At 44.4% G+C, this 24,543-nt stretch overlaps 3 non-coding genes and 1 gene segment (V, D, J or C); 3 read left to right on the top strand and 1 right to left on the bottom strand.

The window, feature by feature from the left end:
• Window positions 1–5,089: 5,089 nt before the first annotated feature.
• On the bottom strand, window positions 5,090–5,184 carry trnai-uau (transfer RNA isoleucine (anticodon UAU)). The gene is made up of 2 exons: window positions 5,147–5,184; window positions 5,090–5,125 (listed from the first exon to the last, which is right to left on the bottom strand). It is a non-coding gene; the product is annotated as a tRNA-Ile (tRNA).
• Window positions 5,185–7,720: 2,536 nt separating this feature from the next.
• On the top strand, window positions 7,721–7,792 carry trnae-cuc (transfer RNA glutamic acid (anticodon CUC)). The gene has a single exon. It is a non-coding gene; the product is annotated as a tRNA-Glu (tRNA).
• A 5,404-nt stretch (window positions 7,793–13,196) lies between these two features.
• trnaq-cug (transfer RNA glutamine (anticodon CUG)) lies at window positions 13,197–13,268 on the top strand. Its single transcript has one exon. It is a non-coding gene; the product is annotated as a tRNA-Gln (tRNA).
• Window positions 13,269–18,748: 5,480 nt separating this feature from the next.
• On the top strand, window positions 18,749–19,211 carry LOC144485570 (T cell receptor alpha variable 38-1-like). The segment is given in 2 exon segments: window positions 18,749–18,794; window positions 18,895–19,211. Coding segments are annotated over 2 exon segments (363 nt in total).
• Window positions 19,212–24,543: the final 5,332 nt, after the last annotated feature.

Raw genomic sequence — 24,543 nt, 5'->3', positions numbered from 1 at the left:
GTGTGAAGTTTGATGTTTGCCAAAGTCATTCACTGGTATCAGACGAGCTTGAATCTCAGCCCAAATCATTCTCTCTCATTCCCAGGGGGAAGTTGGCCTAATCCCATCTGTGCAGCGTTGAGACCAGCGAGATCCAGATAACATTTCGATGTTGGGATCAATCCATTCCCTGGTCACCTTCTCCTCCCCGTTGCACTGAGCGAGCTGCCCGGCAGAATATACTGAGTGGTTACGATGTGTAACACAGACTTGAGCAACTTGCTGCCGCTGTGAGGAATAAATACGGAATAACAGGAGACATGTTTGCGGCGAGTTCGCGGCGGATTTGACCAGAGCGGGTTGAAGCTGAAGTTGCTTTAGTCAAGAGTTGGGAAGAAGATGAGTCACATCCAGGCCCCTTTTTATTGGTTTACGGAAAACTACCTCAGATGACATCCTATCGGCTTCTCGTTCTTTTGTTCTTCAATGCAACCAATGATCTCGTAGCTCCTTGAATCTGCGATTCATCCTATTGGCGGAAATGAAAGGAACAAAGTGAATTTGGTCATCCAACGACAGGGGATTACTTTCCTCTTCAACTGTCAATTCAGCAACAAACTGATCCCAAGTCCTGCTGGCTCTTAGAATCTTAGAATCCCTACAGCACAGAAAGAGGCCATTCGGTCCATCGAGTCTGCACCGACCACAATCCCACCCAGGCTCTACCCCCACATATTTACCCACTAATCCCTCTAACCTACGCATCCCAGGACACTAAGGGCAATTTTAGCTTGGCCAATCAACCTAACCCGCACATCTTTGGACTGTGGGAGGAAACCGGAGCATCCGGAGGAAACCCACGCAGACACAAGGAGAATGTGCAAACTCCACACAGACAGTGACCTAAGCCGGGAATCGAACCCAGGTCGCTGGAGCTGTGAAGCAGCAGTGCTAACCACTGTGCTACCGTGCCGCCTCTGTTCTGACATGGAGAATGACAATATCCATCCTTACAGCAACATGAGAAGCAGTTTGTTATTAATCATGTTTGGGACAGCAGGTGTGGTGGGGGGAGGATGACCCTTTTGTAGTTGGAGCATCTACTTGATAAGAAATGATAGAATAATGAATGGTCTGAGATATTTCCATGATGTTCCCTGAATTTGTTACTTTGCGGTATGTGAAATCCTCTTTCAGAGTGGAAGTATAGCTTGCCACCCCATTGGGCTGCTGATGCAAACAGTGCCAAACAGGAAAAAGCAGCAACCATCAGTATCTACAATAACGTCTCTAACAAAACAGCACAGCTGAAACTGATCAGAGTTAGTAGAGCACAGGAAAGCTGTGGGTGAGGGATTAACATCGGTAGTGTGGTCACAGGTAGGGTTTATCTGCAAAGAGCTGAACTCAATACCAATGTCACTTTGGAAATTCTATAACTTTGCCTCTCTGAAGGAGCGGCAGCCGAATATTAATTCCATACTGCAGACCAGCACCAGGAGTGTCAGGGTTAGTAAATGATTCAATACAAAGCGAAATCTTCATCAGTGATGTGGATGGAAAGCTGGACCGAGTAGCCGAGCAGCCAGATTGGAGAGGTTTGAATGAATCTCCAAGGTAACAGAAAAAGCATTAAATGTTTACGTTAAAGACTGGGAAATGGAAATGGGCATAGTTTTCATAAATCAGTCAGTAGCAAATAGGCAGAGAAAGGCGGAAAACCACTTAATGTATCTCAGATCGATTGATCAATCTTATATCAATTAGGTTGATTGGCCATGCTGAATTAACCCGAGTGGAAGAGGGATTATCAAGGTAAACATGTGGGGTTACGGGAATAGGGCGTGGGTTGGATTGTGGTCGGCGCAGACTCGATGGGTTGAATGGTCTCCGTCTGCACTGCAGGGATTTTATGATTTCATGATTCTACAACCATAAGTAACGTGCATCAATTAATGTAACTGTGCAACTGGACACACCAGTAGATGTTTTGAGTGTTTTTTTGCTGCAATGTTAGGAAACTCCGTCACTCTGTGGAAACTGTATTTGCCGCGCGTGTGTGAGCGCACCCTGCTGGCTACTGACTGGAACTGCCAGTGTGGGGTTTTTGTACCGCATTCGATATATCTCTGCAGCAGTGTGGGCTCCATGGCACAGAAATACACGGCGCTGTCGAAAATCAGTGTGTTAATGAACGTTAGCTCGCTAGTATTGTTCGGTTTTTATTCAAATTTAGACGCAACCCGATCATTGAGGTCGGAGTTCCTTTGCACATGCGCTCCAATAAACTGAAACATGTACACTGCCGCTTTCCAGGCAATCTGACTATAACAGTATACATAAGGATTAGAATGACTAGTTTCCAACGTACAGGTTCGTGTCACATTACTTTCCTCTTTAACCGATATTTCAGGACCCAGTTGTTCCACTTTGTCTTGATGGCTCCATTCTAACAGAAATAACAACAATAATGACATTCAGAGTCAGCCTCATGTTAAGCGATACAATTATAATCTCCACCATCACTGATGTTTTAGCAACAATATCATCTGGGTTTCAGCTGTCAGCAGGAGCATGTAGTTTTACTGGGAAGGAAAAAAACCTTACTGAGGAGTGAGATAACGATGAGGGTCTTAGTGAGTCAGTTATCCATGATCCTCCTCAGTCTGTAACTCAGCAGTGAGAGAAATCCTCTGTCAGAGACAGAAGTACAGATCCCCGTCCCATTGCACTGCTTATCCAACCAATGAGAGGAATGGCGCAACGCCAGCAATCTGTCCAATCACACAATCGGTTCAGAGTGAGAGCAGCAAACGGAAGCTGTGGGTGGGGATACCGCAGACTCAATATTGAGTGAAGCGCGCGTTGACTTTCAGCTGCACTCGGAACTGTTGGGCCGGAAAGAGCGCCAGTTGACTCGACAGAAGTCTCTGATCATCCTGCGCCTGCTCATTGTTCAGGTGTCTAACAATAAATAAAGCGACTGCGACATGAAACAACGAGAATCATAGAATCTTTGATTAGCGAATGAGGTCATTCCGCGTATCTTTGTCTCCTTGGAGGAGTTCTCCAAATCATCCAATTCTCCCTGCAGCTCCATGAAATCTCTATCTCACTAACGTTGCTCTCAAGAGTACAGTCCCGGTCTCTATTACCTCACCACAAAACTGAATTTCCTCATCCCTGGACATGATGCAAGGCGAATGATTGAGCGGAGATTTTGGAAAATATTGTCAGTTGGCAGGTGGGGAAAATGGAGAAGGAATCAAACCAGAAAACACTCTCAAGCTTTGCGAATCTTTAGAAACTCTTTGGGAACCGGAACCAGAGGAGATTGAAGGAGATTGAAGGGTGAACTGTCTGACAGTTGTAGGAGAGTTGATTCCCGGTGACATGGATGTGTCTGCAATGGATGGGCTCTGACTGTTAGACTTAACTAACCCATTAGAAATCCATTCAATTATTCCATTCTAACAAACTCATTAATTATTCTCTATTTTTCCGTTACACGGTGAGTGAGACAGGGAGAAGCAGCAATCTTCCAGCCCCCACTCTCCAAACATCCCCTGCCAGCAAAAAGGACTGGCGATTTAGCTGTGTCTGTTTTCTATGAAATGGTGAAGAGTAAATATTAAATATTTCGATTGATACCTAATTCAGTTCACATTTCACAATAAACTTCAATTCGGAAACTTCAGAGCAGTGAGTTTTGACAACATTTCCGCCCCGTTTAGCGCCTGGGACCTGCGCAAATATGAATAGAATGTGATTATCCCTTCAGTACACAAAGTCCGCTCAGGATAAAAGCGACGAGATGGTCCAACAGTACAGTCTGATTTAACTTTATAACCTGATTTGTGGAAGTACATTTCGGCTAAAAAACCCTTTTCATGCGGCAGACATGAAACATTAGAATCAGTAAATGACGTTTGTTCCATCTTTTCTCTTTTACCATGTCTGGGTGGCCGGGGGGGTGGGGGGAGGGGGAGGGGAGCGGTAGGGCCGGTAGCGGGGGTGTGGGGGCGGTAGGGGGGAGGGTGGTTGCACTGTGGCACAGTAGTTAACACTGCCATCTCACAGTGCTAAAGATCGATTCCCGGTTTGGGTCTCTGTCTATTTGACGTTTGCACTTTCTCCCCGTGTTTGCATGAGTTTCCTTTGGATCCTCCGGTTTCTTCTCACAGCCTGAAAGACGTGCTGGTTCGGTGCATTGACCCGAACAGGCGCCGGAGTTTGGCGACCAGAGAATTTGACAGTGTCTTCGTTACAGTGTTAAAGTAAGCCTTACATGTGACTAATAAATAAACTTTATTTTAACTGAGCATTTTGCAGAATATAATTTCACACTTGGGAAGTGCAACTGCAGTTCGGCAGAGAGATAATTTTTTCTTTCAATATTTAATAACAAAAGAAAATGAGGTAACGTTTCCTCACACTGAGAGATGAGTTAGTTCGTTTCCTATTTCACACAGGAAACCTTTCGTATGTTAGGTGAATGTATAAAACACCACACTTCAGAAACCCTGAAGTACAATTAAACTGCACGTTCAACTTATCACATTCAACTAAACACACGAAAGATTCCCGATTCGAAAACGGGAGGAAACATTTGTAGATACGTTTCACCTCGGAGTGAGGAAAATAGAAATAATTCACGTTTATTGCTGAATATTAGCTCAATACAGTAACTTACACGATGTTACATTTCGCCTTCCCCTCCACATTTCTGTACACACTCAAACCCGACTGAATATCTTTAACTGGCTCCCGTTTCCAGCTCTGTCAGTTCAGAAAGCTTCTCTCAAATCTGCACATTCGGGCTTTTTCTTTTGGTCATTCGTGAAACACTGGCGTCGCTGGCCAGCATTTAATGCCCATCCCTAGTTGAGTTGCAAGCAAATTGCTGTGGCTCTGGATTCACAAGTAGGCCAGGCAAGAACAGCAGATTTCCTTCCTAAAATACATGAGTATGGGTTCCTCCAACAGTCGGAAATTGTTTCATGGTCATCAATGTGAGGTTTTATTGATTGAATTCAAATTCCACTACCGACCGTAACCGTCCCCAAAATGGTAGCTGGTCGAGCGATAGTAGCACCAACACCACCTCACGTGCTCCAGGTGAGGCTCGAACTCACAACCTCGACATCGCCCACTGGCTGTACTGCTGTATAAGTACCGCGCGCTAACCGATTGCGCCACTGGAGCACTGCATTCGGCTGATTTTTGTCAGATTATTAAAGACTTCTACAGCATCACCTCCGTTAACAACAGTCATTCGAGGCAACATAGACGGGGAACAAACGCATCAATGATTCTCTCTTCACCAGCTCCACAGTAAGTGAGACAGGGACAAGCAGCAGCATTTTACCCCGCATTCTCCAATCATCCATCCGCTGCCAGCAGAAAAGCGGCGACTGCCGCTTCAATTAGTGGGTTACCGCCCATCCCTGGGACACAAGATTCAAAGAACAAAGAACAAAGAACAGTATCATAGAATCATAGAAACCCTACAGTACAGAAAGAGGCCATTCGGCCCTCCAAGCCTGTGCCGCTCCTTGGTCCAACTAGACCAATCGTTTGTATCCCTCCATTCCCAGGCTGCTCATGTGACTATCCAGGTAAGTCTTCAACCCCGTTCAAAACTCGCAATACACCGAACACAAGCTCAGCAAAACGTTTATGGATTATATCCAGCGCACTGAACCTTCGAGTATCATTTAAACAGTATCTGAGTGAGTCACAAACAATATTCATACCAACTTTCCAAAACGTTTCAGTAGTAGATTCCTCCATTTGATTGAAAAGCTGAGTGTTGTGAATCTGGAAATGAACACCATGGGGTTTATGCTACCCAGTGACTATTAGTCCGTCAGGTTTCCAATTCCATTTGAGTTGTACATTGAAGCGAATCTCATTTCAAAATGAGGAGAAAACAAGGAAAATATTAAATCTTGGAACAAATCCTGAGGGAAATGGGTCACAATATTTGGATGCAGGTGCAGCTGTGAATGGTGTTATTGATGATTGAGTGGAAACTATTGGATCCTTGGGCTTCTGGTGGTCAGTTCCCTTCCCTCCCGTTGAATTCCTCCCTGTGATAAGAGACATGGATTCATTTTACCTACACGTTCATAGGAAAAAGAGAATGACCAACACACTACAGAAATGCTGCGGGATCAACGTAACCAAAGATACTTGGATAGAATTCGAAACGGTGCGGTCATGCTGCAGTTCTGGAACAGGTTTTGCAGAAAGAGAATTGTGGTTATTGACACCCTCGATTAGAATATCGCCAGTAGCTGCTGTCTTAGTCTCTGTGGCGCAATCGTTCGGCTGTTAACCAGAAGGTTGGTGGTTTGAGACCACCCAGGGACGGTGATTTTCCTGTTTTCTCACCATCTGCATTCATAGGCAAACAGTTGTGTGTTGGCAATGGGTCCGTGGTCGTCAATAAAAAATAGCTCCCAAGTGTTACCAGCTGTACTGTTATCTGTTGTCACCAACATTATTTAATGACTATTGACTTCAGACATATTACATATGATATTATATACATGCTTTCATTATACCATTAAGCTTAGCAATTAGAATGGAAACATTAATTTGTGGCTGAGCATTTGTTCCAATTCCATATCCCTGCTTCCATTCATTCCTGAATAGATCATAAATCTATCCAACCCGAACTGAAATGTGTTCAATGATGGAGCATCTACAACCCTCTTGCATAGAGAATTCCCAAAATTCACGCTCCTTTAAGTGAAGAAATGTCTGCTCATCGCAGTCCTAAATCATCAGCGCCTTATCCTGAGATTGTACCCCCGTGCTTTAGATTCCCGGACCAGGGAAAATAATGTCTCAGCATCCACCCTATCAAACTCATAGAATGATAGAATCCCTGCAGTTTTTCAATGCTATCTATTCTTTCTCGTTAACGCTGTTGAGATTTTCCAGCTTTTTCTGTTCTTGATTCAGATTCCAGCATCCTCAGATTTTGCTTTTATTTTGTCTAAAATGGGGAGATGCAATCTGAACACACTATTCCAAATGTGGTCTCAACCAAACCCTGAATAACTGTAGCAAGACTTCAAACACTTCAAAACTTAACTCCGTGCTCATGGCTGGAAGGAGAGTGTGACAGTTGATAATTGGCACTGTGTACGTTCCTGCAATCAGGAACTGGATCAGGAAAATGAGATATCTGTGTCTCTTTGTACTGTTATTTCAAAACTCCATCTCCTCTCAATGCCGTGTGTCATACATTCGCTTTCCTTGTTTTCCAGGTGAAGATCGGGTTCACCAACTCTCTGTGTCTGTATCAAGCAGCTAACTGACCCTGGGAAATGGACAACCAGAGGGAGCTGGATGAGAGGCAGTGACAGAAACAGGAAGAGAAGCGACAGGATAATGTTTCATAAATGAGTTCTGCCAATTGCTCTCCGTGGTGAATGTCTGCCGTGTGTTACTTTGCCAGTTTCACAGAAGCCACAGTGATGAGTTTGGTGGGTTTTGGAAATTGAAAGTGCCACATGACCAGCTGCGGGACTATTTCACCTCACGGTCGATTTCATGTTGCAGCTAACAGGTTTCGCTCTTTTCATTGGCTGAACAGTCCCTTTTGGGTTCGATCTAAACATGACAATTTAAAGGAGAAACTTGTTTTTGGTAAATAAAAAGTCTGAAATAAAAATAAAAGGCAGAAGGCTCATGGATAAATCAATCTTTTAAAGTTGTAGAGCCAGCTTCCCTGGTGGTCTAGTGGTTAGGATTCAGCGCTCTCACCGCCGCGGCCCGGGTTCGATTCCCGGTCAGGGAAAGTCGATTTGTTGCTGCGTAAAAATCCTGCGTTACTTCCAGGTTTGTACCAGTTCTGTGGGAATCAATAGTAGGTAGATTTCCTCTTTTGTGTCTGAATTGGAAATGTCACATGTCAAGAACAAAAAAAAAGAGAGAAATAGGATACAACGCGCTGACGATATAGATGGTGGTGCGGGCTAAAATCTGGCTGTTGGTGGAGTAGATTTTATTGTTTCTACTGACACAAATACCTCGCAGGTCTGGGTCCAAATCTCGGACTCAGTGACAAGAAGACCTTTAATTGTAACTCTCCGACCTCCAGTGAAGTGGAGGCAGTTTTCACTCAGAAAGCAGTAACTGTGAAATTAACAGCGCGGGATGGAGAAAGACTCAGTTTGAGCGGTGACGCTGCCGGAGGAATGGAGAGCTGGAGTTCACCGAGAAAAGCAGCAAAGTTGCTTCTTCTGTACAAACCTCCTTCTGTACAAACAGTGGCCCCCAACTTGGGGCTGGAAACCACCGTCCATTAACGCTGATAAGTTAATGTTGATCAGCAGAATTACCACAAAATGGTTTATCACAGGTTGGTACTAACACTGCAGTAAAATTAAATGCAGTAGAAAGGATGGCACGGTGGCACAGTGGTTAGCAATGATGCCTCACAGCGCCAGTGGCTCAGGTTAAATTTCTCTGGGCACTCTGTGTGGAGTTTGCACGGTCTCTCCGTGTCTGCGTGGGATTCCTCCGTGTGCTCCGGATTCCTTTCCAAACATGTGTGATTTCGGTTGCTTGGCTATGCTTGTCAGCGGGATTGTCAGGGTAAATATGTGGGTTTCCGGGAAGAGGGCGTGGATGGGATTGTTGTCGGTGCGCACTCGATGGGCCGACCGACCTCCTTCTGTACAATAGGGATTCTACTTGAATATATCATTATTCATTTTGACTGGAGGAACCAAAAGAGGCAATGCAAATACAAATTGTTGTGGGTAATTGACGGGTTTGTGGAATGCGACGGAGTTTTCTCTGTACTGTTGAAACTGGCACCAACATCACTCCTGTTTTCGATCAGGAAGTAATTCCAATTCCACTTAAATCATGTGCTGCAAAAAAACAAGAAATCTTGATTCCCTGGCCAGGAATCGAACCGCTGCGGTGAAAGCGCCAAGTGCTAACCACGAGATCACCAAGGAAACTGCCTGCAAGTGTTTTAATCTAAACGAGCCATGCTAACTTGGCGCTTTGTTTCCATTTTAGCATTTTTTTTGTATACCAGGGACAAGTCTGTCTGACAAGTGTCTCTTGATATAAACACACTTACTGTAGATGCTGGAACCTAAAACAAGAACAGAAAATGCTGGAAAATCTCAACAGGTCTAAAAGCACCTGTGAAGGGAGAATAGAGCGAACGTTCAAAATCTGGATGGCCTCCGTCAGAGCTGAAGACAAAGAAATCTGGACGAGATTTATACTGTAATGGTGAGGGATATGGGTGTGGGGTGGGTGACAAAGGTGTTACATATAAATTAAGAAAAAGAGAATTTTAATGGTGGTGATCATGGCTGAGAAGGGTGCTGCTGGCTGCCCATTAAGAGATCAGAATGTGCAAATGGCAGGACAAAGGAAATGTAAGAGACGGCCCGAGTGGGGTGGAGGGAGAGGGGGCAACAAGATGGAAAGTGAGATTTTAAATAAACAATGGAAAACATGGAAATTATATATATATATAGATATATATAAGAAGTTATAAAATAATAAAAATAAATAAATAAGATAAAACGAAATAAAACAAAATAAATGGAAATTGGGTGAGGATGGAGGAAAGGAGATGCTCTGAAGTTGTTGAATTCAGTGTTAATTCTGGAACGCAGTCAGTGCCGAATCGGGAGATCGGGCGATGTTCCTCCAGTTTGCATTGGAGTTCCTCCTGATACCATTGTTTATTGCCCCTTCCGTCACGTTACTGATGATCAAGAGTAGACTGATGGTAATTTGCGGCGTTGGATTTGACCTGATATTTGTAAACCGGGCAATCTTGGGCAAATTGAAGCATTGGCGGTTAGATGGCAGTGTTATAGCGTAGGAACAGCTTCGCTCGGATTGCGGTAAGATCTGAATCTGAATTCTTCAGCACCATTGCCAGAATATATTTTTACGGCCATAGCATTGGCTGTTTTCAATGCTTTCAACTTTCTTTTTCTTTAATTTAAATCAAATGGAATTGGCATTTTTTCCGTTCAGTGTCTTCCCCACTCCGTCTCTATCTTTCTCTTTGTCGATCTGCGTCGGTTATTCCCTCGCTCAGTCTCTCCATCCAATTCCCCTCTTTTGTTCTTTTTTATTCATTCTATTCTCTCCATGTCTGGGTGGAACCAAGCTTCATTGAATTGATTCCTGAGATGAGGTGGTTGTTGAGCTGGGGACCCATCTTGATCTTCAGTGGCGGAGGAGACTCAACGGGACATGTGATCCAATCCCACCTCATTGGTTCTGTTCACTGCCAATACCAGCTCTGGTAGCAATCACCTCTGATGGTGTCACTGATGAGAATTCGAGGACACTAAATTGAGGAGAGCGCTATTTGTGGAGGAATGGGTTCAAATTCCCCCACCGTCAGATACTCACTTAATTTGCTTTAAACGTTAAGAATAAAGTTGGTCAAACACGTGATCGCCAAAATGTTTCGCAGTGGAATGTATTATCATTCATTTTGATTAGAGGAACCAGAAGAGGCAATGTAAAATGAGAAACTAACGGGATTGTGGAAGCAGTTTTGTTGCTTCTCCAGTAAACCTGCTTCAGCTGCAAGGACTGCTGTGTTTCTGCAGTGTAGTGGTTATCACGTTCATTTCACACGCGAAACGTTCCTGGTTCAAGACCGCGTAGAAACATTTCCAAATGCTTGTTATTGCTCATTGATTCATATTTCAGAATTATTCTCGTTTCTCACGAAACTTTAATTGAACTGTTGAGTTATTGCAGCATTTAAGTCGGGAATTGCTCTGTCTGGGAACAAAACGGAAGCTATGTGTTAGAGAGCAAGAGAGGATGGACTCACTGACACAAGGAATGATGGACAAGTGCAACATTGAGCTGGTGATGGTGGAGTCCGGGTGATCTATTGGTGCCGAATCAGTGTTTTCACCGCCAGGGCCCGGGGTTTATAACAATCGATAACTAAGTAGAACATCTTGAATTTGCTCCGTTTATGGGGATAATTGGATCTGAACACAAGGAAAGAGGTGCGTTTTACTGGAATCATAAATTGATATCATGATTGAGTGAATGTGTCTCAGGCGAAAGTGGCCTGAAATGAAGCAATGACTAAAGCGATGATGATCAACTAATTGCAAATCTCTTAAATCAGCTTCACTGGAAGTTTCGTGGTCAGGATTCAGTACGGTGGTTCGAGTTTGATTTCCACCCAAGAACTGAATAACTTTCTATAATTCTTCATTGAATGCAAACACACCTCACAGCATCTGAGAAGGGCGAAGCAAGATTAATCTTCCAGCTAGATGAACTTGCACTAGAGTTGGAAAAGTCAGACATATAACATCAGCAATAAGCTCTGACGAAGAATCACACGGCAAACACACGGCAGACAGTGATCACTGAAAGTAACTGACACATTTCAAATTCTGCCGATTTCCATTAACATCTTTGAACTTCGTATTGTCCATTTCAGACATTTCCTATGAATCAAATATTACCCACAAAATCTTCGCTCTGATGCTCGTTCCACTGATTATAGAAGAGTAACTGTTAAAATGGGCATGCGGTTGGCTTCATAGCTCAGAGCGCCAGTCATCGTGGCTGGCTGGTTAACGTGATGGAGTTTGAATCCATTGGGATTTCCCGCTTCTGATTATTCCTGGTTTTAACTCTGTGTCCACAGAGCGAATTGAATCAAATCCACCCAAACAATCGGGCGGTTTCACATTTCCGTTCATTCACAAAAGCATCACGGAACCTGCAGTCAGAAATGGAACAGAGACGGAACCAGGTTGTGTTTTCAGTGTGTTGTCTCTCCTTCGGCCTCTGTCACGCTGGGTGCGTGTATGTGTCTGGGTTTCTCTGTGTGCGTCAATGTGCTTTAGCTCCCCCTTGGAAATGAACAGCTTTTTAGCGTCACAAAATTTTCCACAATAGTTCAAAAGTTTAATCATGAAATGTTTCAGAGAAAAGATCAGAGTGAAAGATGTAAGAGGAGTTTGTAATGTTTGGAAGGAGGTGCAGCAAATAAATAGAAGATGGGAATGATGTTACTGCTGACTGAGAGGAATGCATTGTAACGGTGGGGATTTTATTGATCGGTTAACTGTAAACTTTGAATTCAGAACAAGCTGAGGCACCAGATGGAAACAGCGTTTGGCTTCACGTATGTTAAGAAAGGGTGCAAGCATCGCTACAGCAGGAGGACGGTTAGCTTAGTCGCAGCATGTCAGATGTAATTTCAGAATCGTTGATTGCAGCCCCACGTTAGACTCCATCGTGTTTAATCTTTGCTGCTTTCCTGGGTGAACTCCAGCTCTCCATCCCTCCGGCAGCGTCACCAATCAAACTGAATCTTTCTCCATCCCGCTTTGTTGATCTCAGTGAAGGAATGAAAACTGCAATCAATAAAGGTGAAAGAGTTTAATGTTCATTCGGTGAGAAGTTTTCTTCTTCGCCTGGGAATTTGTATCCAGAAATGCGTGATATTTTTGTCAGTGTAAACGGGTAAATCTGGCCCATTAGCACCCAGACGTTACGTTGTATCACGATCTCTATCGGCAGAACCTTACAATCTATCACTGTCCTTCACTATCTGTGTTTGTCCTTTACCTGTTGCACATGTGACATTTCCAGCTCGCAAGCCAACTACAAATCTCACTCCACTGATTCTGACAGAGCTGCTATCGATCAGGAAGTACTTCAAGTTTTTTAAAAATCAAAACCATTAAATCTTAGTACATCGAAGCCAGTCTGCGACCCTGAAAACGCCGACCCCTCACCACTCGATGACCAGGATCCCACCTGCCCGATTCTCCCAGGTACTGATTACAGCAATGTGCACAGTGCCAATTATCCACAGTCACACTCTCCTTCCTGTCTGTTAAGGTTAGAAATTGTTCACATTTTCACACTGGCTTCCAATGCGACGAAAATAGAGGGTGAACAGCTGATGCTGTTCAGTAGATTGACCACAACAGAGTTTGTAACAGGTCGATGCTAACATTGCTGTTTGAATGTGGTGAGCTGCAGTGAAATTCAATGCAGTTGCAGGTAGAGTACTCATTATTTTCGGAGGAAACAGCAGGGCAATGTCAGTATGAATTGCTGTGGGTAATTGACGGGATTGTGGAATGGGAATGATTTTTCTCCCTGCTGTTCAGACTGGCACAGGTATTGCATGATTATTTGCAGGCGGGTATTGTGTGTTTGGTTCCGTGGTGTAATGGTGAGCACTCTGGACTCTGAATCCAGCGATCTGAGTTCAAATCTCGGCGGAACCTTGGTCAACGCTGATGGTTGATTTGCCGAAGGGCGTTTCGTTCAATTTTTTCACAACGTACGAATCGAGAGGGCAATTTGTCAGCCAGTTCAATTGCTATTCCAATGCGCATTGCTGAGCCTCTGGCGCCAGATGCCTGCCGCGTCAATGTCTTTTCATATTTTATCTTCTCTTTAACTCCTCTGTTGAAAGAAAGGAGCAGCTGGTGCCGGAGCAACAGCCCTTCGAATGGAGTCCAGCAATTATTGAGCAAGTGTGTGTGTGTGTGTGTGTGTGTGTGTGTGCGCGCGCGCGCTCGCGCGCGCGCGTGAGAGAGAGAGAGAGAGAGCGAGTGTAGGTACGTGTGTGTGTTTTGGGAGACAAGCCTAGTGTCTTCGGTCACAGAGCTGTCGATTCCATGGTGTAACGGATCGCACTCTGGCCTCTCGCCTCCGAACTCTTTAAATTGGGACAGATGAGTGAGTGAATGACACGACACATGAAGATGGACTCCGCTGTCTACAGTGGCTTCCCTGCCTCTCAGCGCATTGTATTCCTGAGCAATCATCCTCTGGGGCTGATGCAATGACGCCAGGAGAGGCATTCGCTGCAGCGTCTGCAATTTGAATGCCGTGGAATTTGCTGAGATTTCGTCAGTGTTTAGATTTCCACTTTCTGACAACTTAAAATAAAATGCCCTTCTGCAAACCCATCATCGGCTTTAGCAAAAAAACTCAAGGTTTTGCCACGATACGAACTCGAATTGCTGGATTCAGATTCCAGAGCGCTCACCGGTACACCACAGATCACAGAACACGCCCATTGCCGGCAAATGATCACTCGAACAATTTGATCTCTTTCATTCGATGTGACAGCAACAGCAAGTATGATAACAATGGGTCGTAAAAGGCCACCGTTGATATCAGAAAAGCTCAGAAGGCAGAGTGCCCCAAATCTCAAATTATTTCATCGCAAGACCTATCGGGAGATATCTCCAGAAATAGCCATGTTTCGCAGGTCATTTGCAAGTCATTGCGGTGCTCTGTGTTCCGTGGTGTAATGGTGAGCTCGCTGAACTTTCAATGCTGCGATCTGAGTTCAAATCTCGGTGGAGCCTTGCTCTCCTTTACCAATGCTGATAATTGATTTTCTCCATGACATTTATTCTCCATTTGTCACCATGTACGAATCGAGAGGGCACTTTGTCAATACACATTGCTGAGACTCTGGCGCCAGATGCTTGTAGCATCAGTGTTTTTCTTTTTTCATCTTTCGCTACTCTTTGACGTTCTGTCGAATCAGAGGAGCAGTTGGTGTCAAACAAAAACCCGACTGGAGCCTGGCAATAATTGAGCAAGAGTGTGTTTGTGTGAGATTTGGGTGAAAGACCTCCCGCATTAAAACAGCGCCCAGTTGGTTCCATGGTGTAACGGTGAGCACTCTGGATTTTGAATCCAGCAATCCGAGCTCGAATCTCAATGAAACCACTATTCTCAACGCCCGAACTCCTGCTTAACTTGGGGCAGATGACTCAGCGAATTATATCGGTAGAATAACTGTGGTTGGCACTGCTGCCTCCCAGTAACAGGACCCGTGTTCAGTTCTGGCTTCGGGTGACTGTGTGCAGTTTGCACATTCTCCCCGTGTCTGTATGTGCGGAAGAAAACCGAGCACACGTCCTTTTAGACAAAAATGTGCGGATTAGGTTGATTGGTCATGTTACGTTACCCTTAGAGTCAGGGGATTAACTGGGTAAATATGCGGGATTACAGGGATGGAGACTGGGTGCGATTGCTGCTGGTGCCGGGTAGATGAGCCAAATGGCTTCCTTATACACCATAAGGGTTCTATGATTCTGCCTCCGAACTCCTCATTTTCTTGAGCAATCGTCCTCTGTGGCTGAAGCCATGAAGCTAGGAAATCATTTCCTGCATCGTCTGCAATGTAAATGCGGTGGAATTTGCTGAAATTTCTTCAGAGATTAAAATTTCACTTTCTGCCAATTATAAATAAAATACCCTTCCGCAAACCAATCATCGGCTTTAGTAAAGGAAAGCGAGGCTCCACCGAGATCTGATTTCAGATTACTGGATTCAGAGTTCAGAATGCTCACCGTTACACCACACAACCGGGAACACGGGCGCCACTTGCAAATCGTCACCAAACGCATTTGGTTCTGTGGTGAAATTGTGGGCACTCTAGAGTCTGAATCCAGCAATCTGAGTTCGAATCTCCTTGGAACGTTGTTTTTCTTTGCCAATTCTGATGATTGATTTGCGAGATGATGTTTGATTTGATTTTGATTTGATTTATTATTGTCACATGTATTAGTATACAGTGAAAGGTACTGTTTCTTGCGCATTATACAGACAAAGCATAACGTTCATGGGGAAGGGAATGAGAGAGTGCAGGATGTAATGTCACCGTCATAGCTGGGGTGCAGAGAAAGGTCAACTTAATAGAAGGTAGGTACATTCAAAAGTCTGACGGCAGCAGGGCACAAACTGTTCTTGAGTCAGTTGGTACGTGACCTCAGACGTTTGTATCTTTTTCCCGACGGAAGAAGGTGAAAGAGAGAATGTCCGGGGTGCGAGGGGTGCTTAATTATGTTGGCTGCTTTCCCGAGGCAACCGAGGTTTAACTTTCTCACAAAGTATGAATCGAGAGGACAATTTGACAGCCAGTTCAACTTCAATGACAATGCACATTGCAGAAAATGTGTGTGTGTGTGTGTGTGTGTGTGTCTGTGACTAAGAAAAAGATCTGGGAAAATGGCCTGCTGCCTCAAACCAGAGGCCTGTGGGTTCTATGGTGAACTGGTTAGCTTTCTGGACTGTGAATCAAGCAAACTGAGTTCCAATTTCGTTGGAGCCACTATTCTTTCCGTTCTAAGTCTTGTTTAAATTGGGAGAAAGGGCTCAGTGAATGATACCGGTTGGGGAACCCCTGCCCTCTGTGGCATTTCTGGCACGGTTGCACAATGCTGCCTCACAGTGTTAGGCACCGGGTTTCAATTCTGGCTTCGAGTGACTTTCTGCAGTTTGCACATTCTCCCCGTGTCTGCGTGTGTGGAAGGACGCTGGGCATCCGGCGCAGAATTCAAAGGTGTGTGGGTAGGTTGATTGGCCATGCTACATTGCCCGTAGTGTCAGAAGGACTAAGAGGGTATGTATATGCGGATAGGTTCAGGATGGGATTGTTAGCGGCGCAGGCTCGATGGGCCGAATGGCTTCCTTCTGCACTGCAGGGAATTTTTGATTCTGCCCCCGAGCTCTTTGCTTTCTTGAGCAATCGTCCTCGAGGGCTGAAGCAATAACACCAGGAGAATCATTCGCTGCATCGTCTGCAATGTGATTGCGTTGGAATTTGCTGAAATTTCCTCAGAGTCCAAAATTCACTTTCTGAGAATTTCAAATAAAATGTCCTTCAGCAAACCAATCACCGGCTTTAGCAAATAAAAGGAACGTTTCACCGAGATCCGAACTCATATTACTGAATTCAGAGTCCAGAGTGTTCACCATCGCACCACTTAACCAGGAACAGAGCGGCCAGATGCAAATAGTCACTCAAAGCATGTGACCTCCTTCATTCAATGCGGCAGCAACAACAAGTGGGTCAATTGCTTTAAGCGACAATTTGAAGCCGATTGCTGGTCTAACTGTGAGCACTCTGGATCCAGCGATCCAGGTTTAAGTTTCGGTGGATCCATGCTCTTCCTTCCCATTGCTGAGGATTGATTTGTGAAACGACCTTTTATTGAAATTTATCATGAAGTGGGAATCTGGAGGACAGTTTGTCAGCCAGTTCAACTTCTCCTACATTGCACATTGCTGAGCGACAGATGCCTGCAACATCAATGTTTTGTTTTCATCTTTTCGCAACATACACAATTGTTTCCTTTTCTTTATGTTGAGCTCCTGTTTTCTGTTTTTGGTGTCTGTCACAGTTGTACATATATTGGGCAGCTCAGAGCACACGTGCTCTGTTCTCAATATGAAAATCAATCGTTATGTCCTCTTCTGTGAACTTTTTAAAAAAGTTTCTGTGAAATGTTCTCTGAATTTTTAAAATGAATCTTGAATAAAATATGAACAAATTATCACTTTGCCAAACTCCTTTCCCCATCCGGCAAAATGGATATCCATCCTTGTGTCCAATCTGCGCTTCAAACCAAATCTCTCAGAGTAAAATATAACTCTCTTCCCCACTGCACGAGGCACACTGTCCAAGTATGAGGATCTCCCACACCACAACACAGTCCTGTGCAATCTCTCAGGGAGAAGTGGAACATTGAGGCTCATAATTCGAACAAATGCCACCAGAGGGCGTTTCAGCTTTACTCGAGTTTTAGCATTGGGATATTGACTCGCTCTCAGTGAATATATGCCAGATACTTACTTTCATACCTAACATAAATGGACATTAATGATTGCAACGCAGTTCAATGCAACCAAAAATAGGTATTTGAACAGGCATCTACGGAACTATGGCCAAAAGTTCCTCAGCAACAGCACTGGTCGGCAGCTCAGTCTCGATATTGACATTCTCAATAAAACATTCGCCTTTAAAACATTTTCAACATTGAGAGCAGAACGGTCGAATATACTGGAGTGTGTTACCTATAGTGACGTGTGATGCGACAATGACCGTGCTCCAATGTCGGCTGCAGGTTCCTACAGTCAATGCTTTTCCATTTTTTCAAATCTTCTTGCCTGAATATCATAGAAACATCGAATCCCTACAGTGCAGGAGGAGGCCATTTGGCCCATTGAACCTACACCGACTCCCTGACAACAATCCCACTCAGGCCCTATCCCCAGAAGCCTGCACATTCAGCCCGCTAATCCCCCTAACCTACACACACATCTTGGGACACTAAGGGGTAAGTGAGCTTGGCCAATCCACCAACCTGCATAGCTTTGGAGTTTGGGATGAAACAGCAGCACCGGGAGGAACTTTCTATTACTGGAAAAGCTAGATGTGCTACGCATCCTCTTTCACCATGTTAATAGTCCGGAGAGACCACAGCAGTTTAAGAACCTGCACATCCCCTCTCCTTCTCAAGGGTAATTAGGAATGGAGTTGAAATCTGGACTTCCCAGTAACGCTGACATTACTTCATGTATTAATAATAATTAAAGCCCGTGAGAGGAATTTCACTGCAGTCATGGTTATCACTACGCTGATAGTGGAGCAAAATCCGTGAAAACAAAGTGACAAATTCATTCAAAAATTATTTACTTTCTTTAGTACAATTAAGGTGAAGGTGTTCCTTCCCCAACTCTGGTGGATAATTGGGAAGCATTTTCTCTGCAAGAATAGTGACTGTAATGCAGCTCGGGGTGATTCTCTTTGCTATCTGCCGGCCTCACAGCACCAATGGAAAAGCAAGGAGGTGAGGTGAGTACAGCCTGAGACACGGCAGCAGATTATTGAGGGCGGGGTTTAGAACGGTTGGCTAAATATCCAACCCCCTCCCCTTTCACAGAGCGGACAGAGACAATGCGGCTGCTCAGCATCTGGGTTGTGTGCGGAATATTTCTGACAGGTAAATGTGGATGCGCTCCTTCATTCCCCAAGCTTGATTGGAATCAAATTTCAATCAGCCACCGGACTAAACTTTTCCTTATTGATATATTATTTTCCAGATTTAAGTCATGGAGATTCTGTCACTCAGCCGCTACCCTCAGATGTTAAGGCAGAAGGAGCAGCGCTCATATTAACCTGCAACTATGAAACTACACAGAGCAGCTATGTATTTCACTGGTACCGACAACTCCCAGGAAACCATCCCGAGTTTATCGTGTGGAAAAATACATACAATCGTGAAGAAAAAGCAGATTTAGCCAAAAACCGTTTCTCTATCGAGCTTCAGACATCGACTAAATTCACCAGTTTAACCGTTTCGGATCTGCAGCTGACTGATGTCGCCGTGTATTACTGCGCTTTCCAGCTATCACAGTGATGGAAAGCAGTCTCACCCCTGCACAAAAACTGCCTTTGGATTGTTGGTGCGCGCTCTGTTCTGTTGAGCGTTAAGTTGGACGGCAGCTGTTGCAGTGCAGCGGCCCTCGCAGGCGCTCAGATACACACCCGAGAGGAAACCAAATTGACCTCGGATCAAACTGTCAGCCAACAATTAGCAGGAGAGACTGAGAAAATGAACTGCACAACTGCAGTGGAACAGACAAACATCACATAATTATAACTGAAACCACCCGTTATAATCCCCGCCCTCAATGATCCGACGTCCTGTGTGAGCTGGATGTCAGTGAAAGGAAACACCTCGATCTGTGCTGCAGCCAATGTCCTGGTGGGAGACAGCGTTCTGCTGTGTGGGTTGGTTTGTTAATGATCATCAGAAAAACAATAGTTAAAGGAAAAGGGGAAACAAGATTAGCCTCAGGAGACACCCTGAAGCACAAGCAGCTCATTATCAATTCTCAGTTACTACTTTGTGGAACATGTTGGTTGCAGATACGCTGTTTCTGATCCAGTAACACGCACTGATTAAATATAGCTCTGAACAGACCAGTTGTAAGCTGCTGGAGAGTGAGGGAGGAGATGATAAATGGTTGTTTCATAGGCGGGCAGGCGGGGAAAGGGTAGTAAAGGAGACAAAAAGCACATTAAAATATCATGAGTGCATTTATGACGTTTAACTTCTGTATAAAGGCGACTTGTAATCAAATAATGTAATAAGTCCACTTGTGGCCATGTGAACATCCAAATTCGGAGCTGGGGTAGGCAACTGTGCCACCTCGAGACTGCCCGATATTTGATAAGATCCTGGTGGATTGAATTGTGACATCTGTCTGTCCATGTCTCCCCTGTATACTCTGACTCCCTGGTCATTCAATAATCGACCTCACCCCGTCCTAATTGTTTTCAATGAACTTGCCACCACTGATTTCTGGGGAAGAGGATATCACAGACCAAATAACATGATGGTGACAAAAAGGCATAATGTCATCATTTCTGAGGAGACCTTGAGGAGTTTATTAATATTATCTCCCACGTTTTTGTCCCTGTCACAAAGGAAACATCATTTTAGTTTGGAATTAACCTCTGCACATTCTATACTGAACCAGCGATGATAACGGAAAAACAGTATAATTCCAGGAATGAATTATATGGATTTTTTCTGTTTTATTCAAATAGGTTATGTTTTTTTATATATCTTTCCCACTATGCTATAATACTCTGCACACAACTGGCCTTGAACAGTCCGGAAGGAGCTTTATTGGAATGGTATTTGTGATCAGGGAGCTCTCCAAATATGGTCAGCTCAGACAGCGTAAAACTGATAGAAATTCCGCCCCACTCTCGGTCACTGGGGGACGAGACACCACAAATATCTCCAAAACAAACTATTTTAAAATTAATTTGACCGAGTGTGGGCTTCGTTGTTGAGTCCCGAATGTATTTCCTAATTGCTTTTCAAATGGTGGTGATGATGTTGGGCTGCCCTCTTCCAGGCCAGCTGATATCAAGAAAACCAAACTCAGCTGTGACTTCAAACTGCAGTTTCACTTGCGATTAAAGTAATACAATATCACCATCTGGTGGTGACTTGCACTTACGGCAGGCGCTGGCCTCTGTGAGTCTCGGGGAAGTTCAGTCACTGGATGGTTGGAACTGGCATCCGGTTGATGAAGTGCCAATATGGAATAACATTGTTCATTCCCTGTTGCAAAGTGGAGTTGGATGTTTGAAGACACCCTTTCCAAGCTTCACCCTGTATATTTTGCTGCCGTGTCTCGGAATGCTCTCACTGCATTTCCCTGTGTCCTCAGTCATGCTTTGGGGTTGGTAGCTGGTGAGCTGTCTGCCAGTGAATGGGTTCACCCCGAGCTGGGTTCACTCAGTGTTCTGAAAGGGCGAATGGTTTCCTAGTTAGACACGTGGGGAGAGATTTGTAACCGGAAACATGGGGTTGCCGATGGGGTTTATTTAGTCCGGCTTCAATTCTTCATCTCCGATTCCAGTAGAATCGATGCCAGTGAGTGTGGGCGGATAAAACCCGAGTCTCAGCTTCTTTCATCAGTTCGACAGATAGACGCCTCAGTTGGACACGAAGCAGGCATTTGACTCCTTGTAAATTCTTCCGAATATTAAACCCAGGTCCTGGTTCCAATCTGAACTCCCTGGATAACTGCTTCAGCAGAAATTTCATATGATCTGAAAAATGCTCCGAATTTAGAGATTCTCTTTGCTGCTTTCCTCTCTGACCTGCACGGGGGTGACTGGAGCAGATGAGGTGATGCAGCTTCCTCGGCGGAAGGTTGTTAGTGAAGGGGGAACCGTATCCATGAACTGCACCACGACCACTACATTTAGCAACATACATTGGTACAGACAGTCCCCGAATCAGCCACCCCAGCATCTGGTGATGGCCACAAGAGAAACCGATCCAAGCGGGAGGATCACTGCCTCAATCGGTGGAGGCTACAAATTCAGTGCCCTGACTCTGAGAGACGCCGGAGTTACAGACACTGCCACCTATCTCTGTGCCATGAGCCACAGCGTAACAAACACAGGAAGGTCCCATACAAAAACCTGCAGCGACTGTGAGAGCCACTCAGCTGTGTCTGCAGGAGCGGCAGAGTGAGTGATGGGATTATTAAAAAAAATCCGTAAAGAAAGGAAATGAGCGCAACACAAAATAAAACATACAATCTAGTTATTAAAATCCCGTTAGACCATAAGACCATAAGACCATAAGACCATAAGACATAGGAGCGGAAGTAAGGCCATTCGGCCCATCGAGTCCACTCCACCATTCAATCATGGTTGATTTCAACTCCATTTACCCGCTCTCTCCCCATAGCCCTTAATTCCTCAAGAAATCAAGAATTTATCAATTTCTGTCTTGAAGACGCTCAACGTCTCGGCCTCCACAGCCCTCTGTGGCAATGAATTCCACAGACCCACCACTCTCTGGCTGAAGAAATTTCTCCTCATCTCTGTTCTAAAGTGACTCCCTTTTATTCTAAGGCTGTGCCCCCGCGTCCTAGTCTCCCCTGTTAATGGAAACAACTTCCCTACGTCCATCCTATCTAAGCCGTTCATTATCTTGTAAGTTTCTATCAGATCTCCCCTCAACCTCCTAAACTCCAATGAATATAATCCCACGATCCTCAGACGTTCATCGTATGTCAGGCCTACCATTCCTGGGATCATCCGTGTGAATCTCCGCTGGACCCGCTCCAGTGCCAGTATGTCCTTCCTGAGGTGTGGGGCCCAAAATTGCTCACAGTACTCCAAATGGGGCCTAACCAGTGCTTTATAAAGCCTCAGAAGTACATCCCTGCTTTTGTATTCCAAGCCTCTTGAGATAAATGACAACATTACATTTGCTTTCTTAATTACGGACTCAACCTGCAAGTTTACCTTTAGAGAATCCTGGACTAGGACTCCCAAGTCCCTTTGCACTTTAGCATTATGAATTTTGTCACCGTTTAGAAAATAGTCCATGCCTCTATTCTTTTTTCCAAAGTGTACAACCTCGCACTTGCCCACGTTGAATTTCATCAGCCACTTCTTGGACCACTCTCCTAAACTGTCTAAATCTTTCTGCAGCCTCCCCACCTCCTCAATACTACCTGCCCCTCCACCTATCTTTGTATCATCGGCAAACTTGGCCAGAATGCTCCCAGTCCCGTCATCTAGATCGTTAATATATAAAGAGAACAGCTGTGGCCCCAACACTGAACCCTGCGGGACACCACTTGTCACCGGTTGCCATTCTGAGAAAGAACCTTTTATCCCAACTCTCTGCCTTCTGTCTGACAGCCAATCGTCAATCCATGTTAGTACCTTGCCTCGAATACCATGGGCCCTTATTTTACTCAGAAGTGAAGATAGTTGAAAACAGATGGAGAAGAGGAACGAGGGAACATGTAAACTCGACTGAGTGAGAGGAAAACAGAACATAGGAAAGTTCAGTTATCATAGAAGTGGTCAGAAAATGAATAAACTATTGAAATAGAAATGGAAGAGATTGGAAAGTGTGATAGACAGTTTAAAAATCAGGTCACATCATGAATAAAGAGGGGAAGGCCTAGTGGCATCATCGTGAGATTATTAATCCAGAAACTCAGTTAATATTCTGGGGACCCGGGTCCGAATTCCAGCACGGCAGATGGTGAAATTTGAATTCAATAACAATTTAGAATCTACTGAAACCATGAAACCATTGTAGATTGTCGGAAACACCCATCTGGTTCACTGATGTACTTTAGGGAAGGAAATCTGCCGCCCTTACCTTGTCTGGCCGACATGTGACTCCAGAGCCACCGCAATGTGGTTGACTCTCAACTGCCCTCCAACGAGAGCCAGTGACGTCTAAGTCTCACAAATGACTAAAATAAACGCTCATATTTACGAGATATTTAAACGGCTGAATTTCCTGAAACATCTCCTAAGATCCGGGCACTGGAAACTGCCCTATCGATAAATTTGCACATTGCTCATTATCCGCACATTGAAAGTTTCACAACCGGATATCTATTTCTCATCAATGGTGATCATTGATTGACGACTCGACAGATTTTTCTCTCTGCTGTTGAAACTGGCACCAGTATCACTCATGTTTTTGATCAGGAAGTAATTCCATCTCCACTTAAACCATGTGCTACAAGAAGTTAATAAATCTTCATCCCCTGAGCCGGAATCGATCCGCTGCGATAAAAGCACCGAATCCTAACCACTAGAACATCAGGGAGATTGTCTGCAAGGAGTTTAATCTAACCTATCCATGATAACTTGGCGCTTTGTTTCTATTTCAGCATTTTTTTTGTATATCAGGGACAAGTCTGTCTGGCAAGTGCCTCTTTATATAAACAAATTTACTGCGGATGCTGGAATCTGAGCAAGAACAGAAAATGCTTGAAAATCTCAACAGGTCTGAAAGCACCTGTGAAGAGAGAATAGAGCGAATGCTCAAAGTCTGGATGACCCTTCGTCAGAGCTGAAGACAAATAAGTTTGGACGAGATTTATACTGTAATGGTGAGGGATATGGTTGTGGTATGGGTGACAGAAGTGTCACATATCAATAAAAAAAAACAAAGGGAATTTAATTGGTTGTGATCATGGCTAAGAAGGCTGCCCATTAAGAGATCAGAATGTGTAAATGGCAGGAAAAAGGAAATAAGAGATCAGAATGTGTTAACGGCAGAACAAAGGAAATGTAAGAGATGGCCCGAGTGGGGTGGAGGGAGAGGGGGTAACAAAATGGAAAGTGAGATTTTAAATAAAAAATGCAAAAACATGGAAATTAAAAAAATAAGTATT

The sequence above is a fragment of the Mustelus asterias genome, unplaced genomic scaffold (genome assembly GCF_964213995.1).
Source record: "Mustelus asterias unplaced genomic scaffold, sMusAst1.hap1.1 HAP1_SCAFFOLD_199, whole genome shotgun sequence".
NCBI classification, from domain to species: Eukaryota; Metazoa; Chordata; class Chondrichthyes; order Carcharhiniformes; family Triakidae; genus Mustelus; species Mustelus asterias.
The sequence above is the reverse complement of the archived record's forward strand: the minus strand, read 5'-3'. Positions and strand labels throughout refer to the sequence as shown.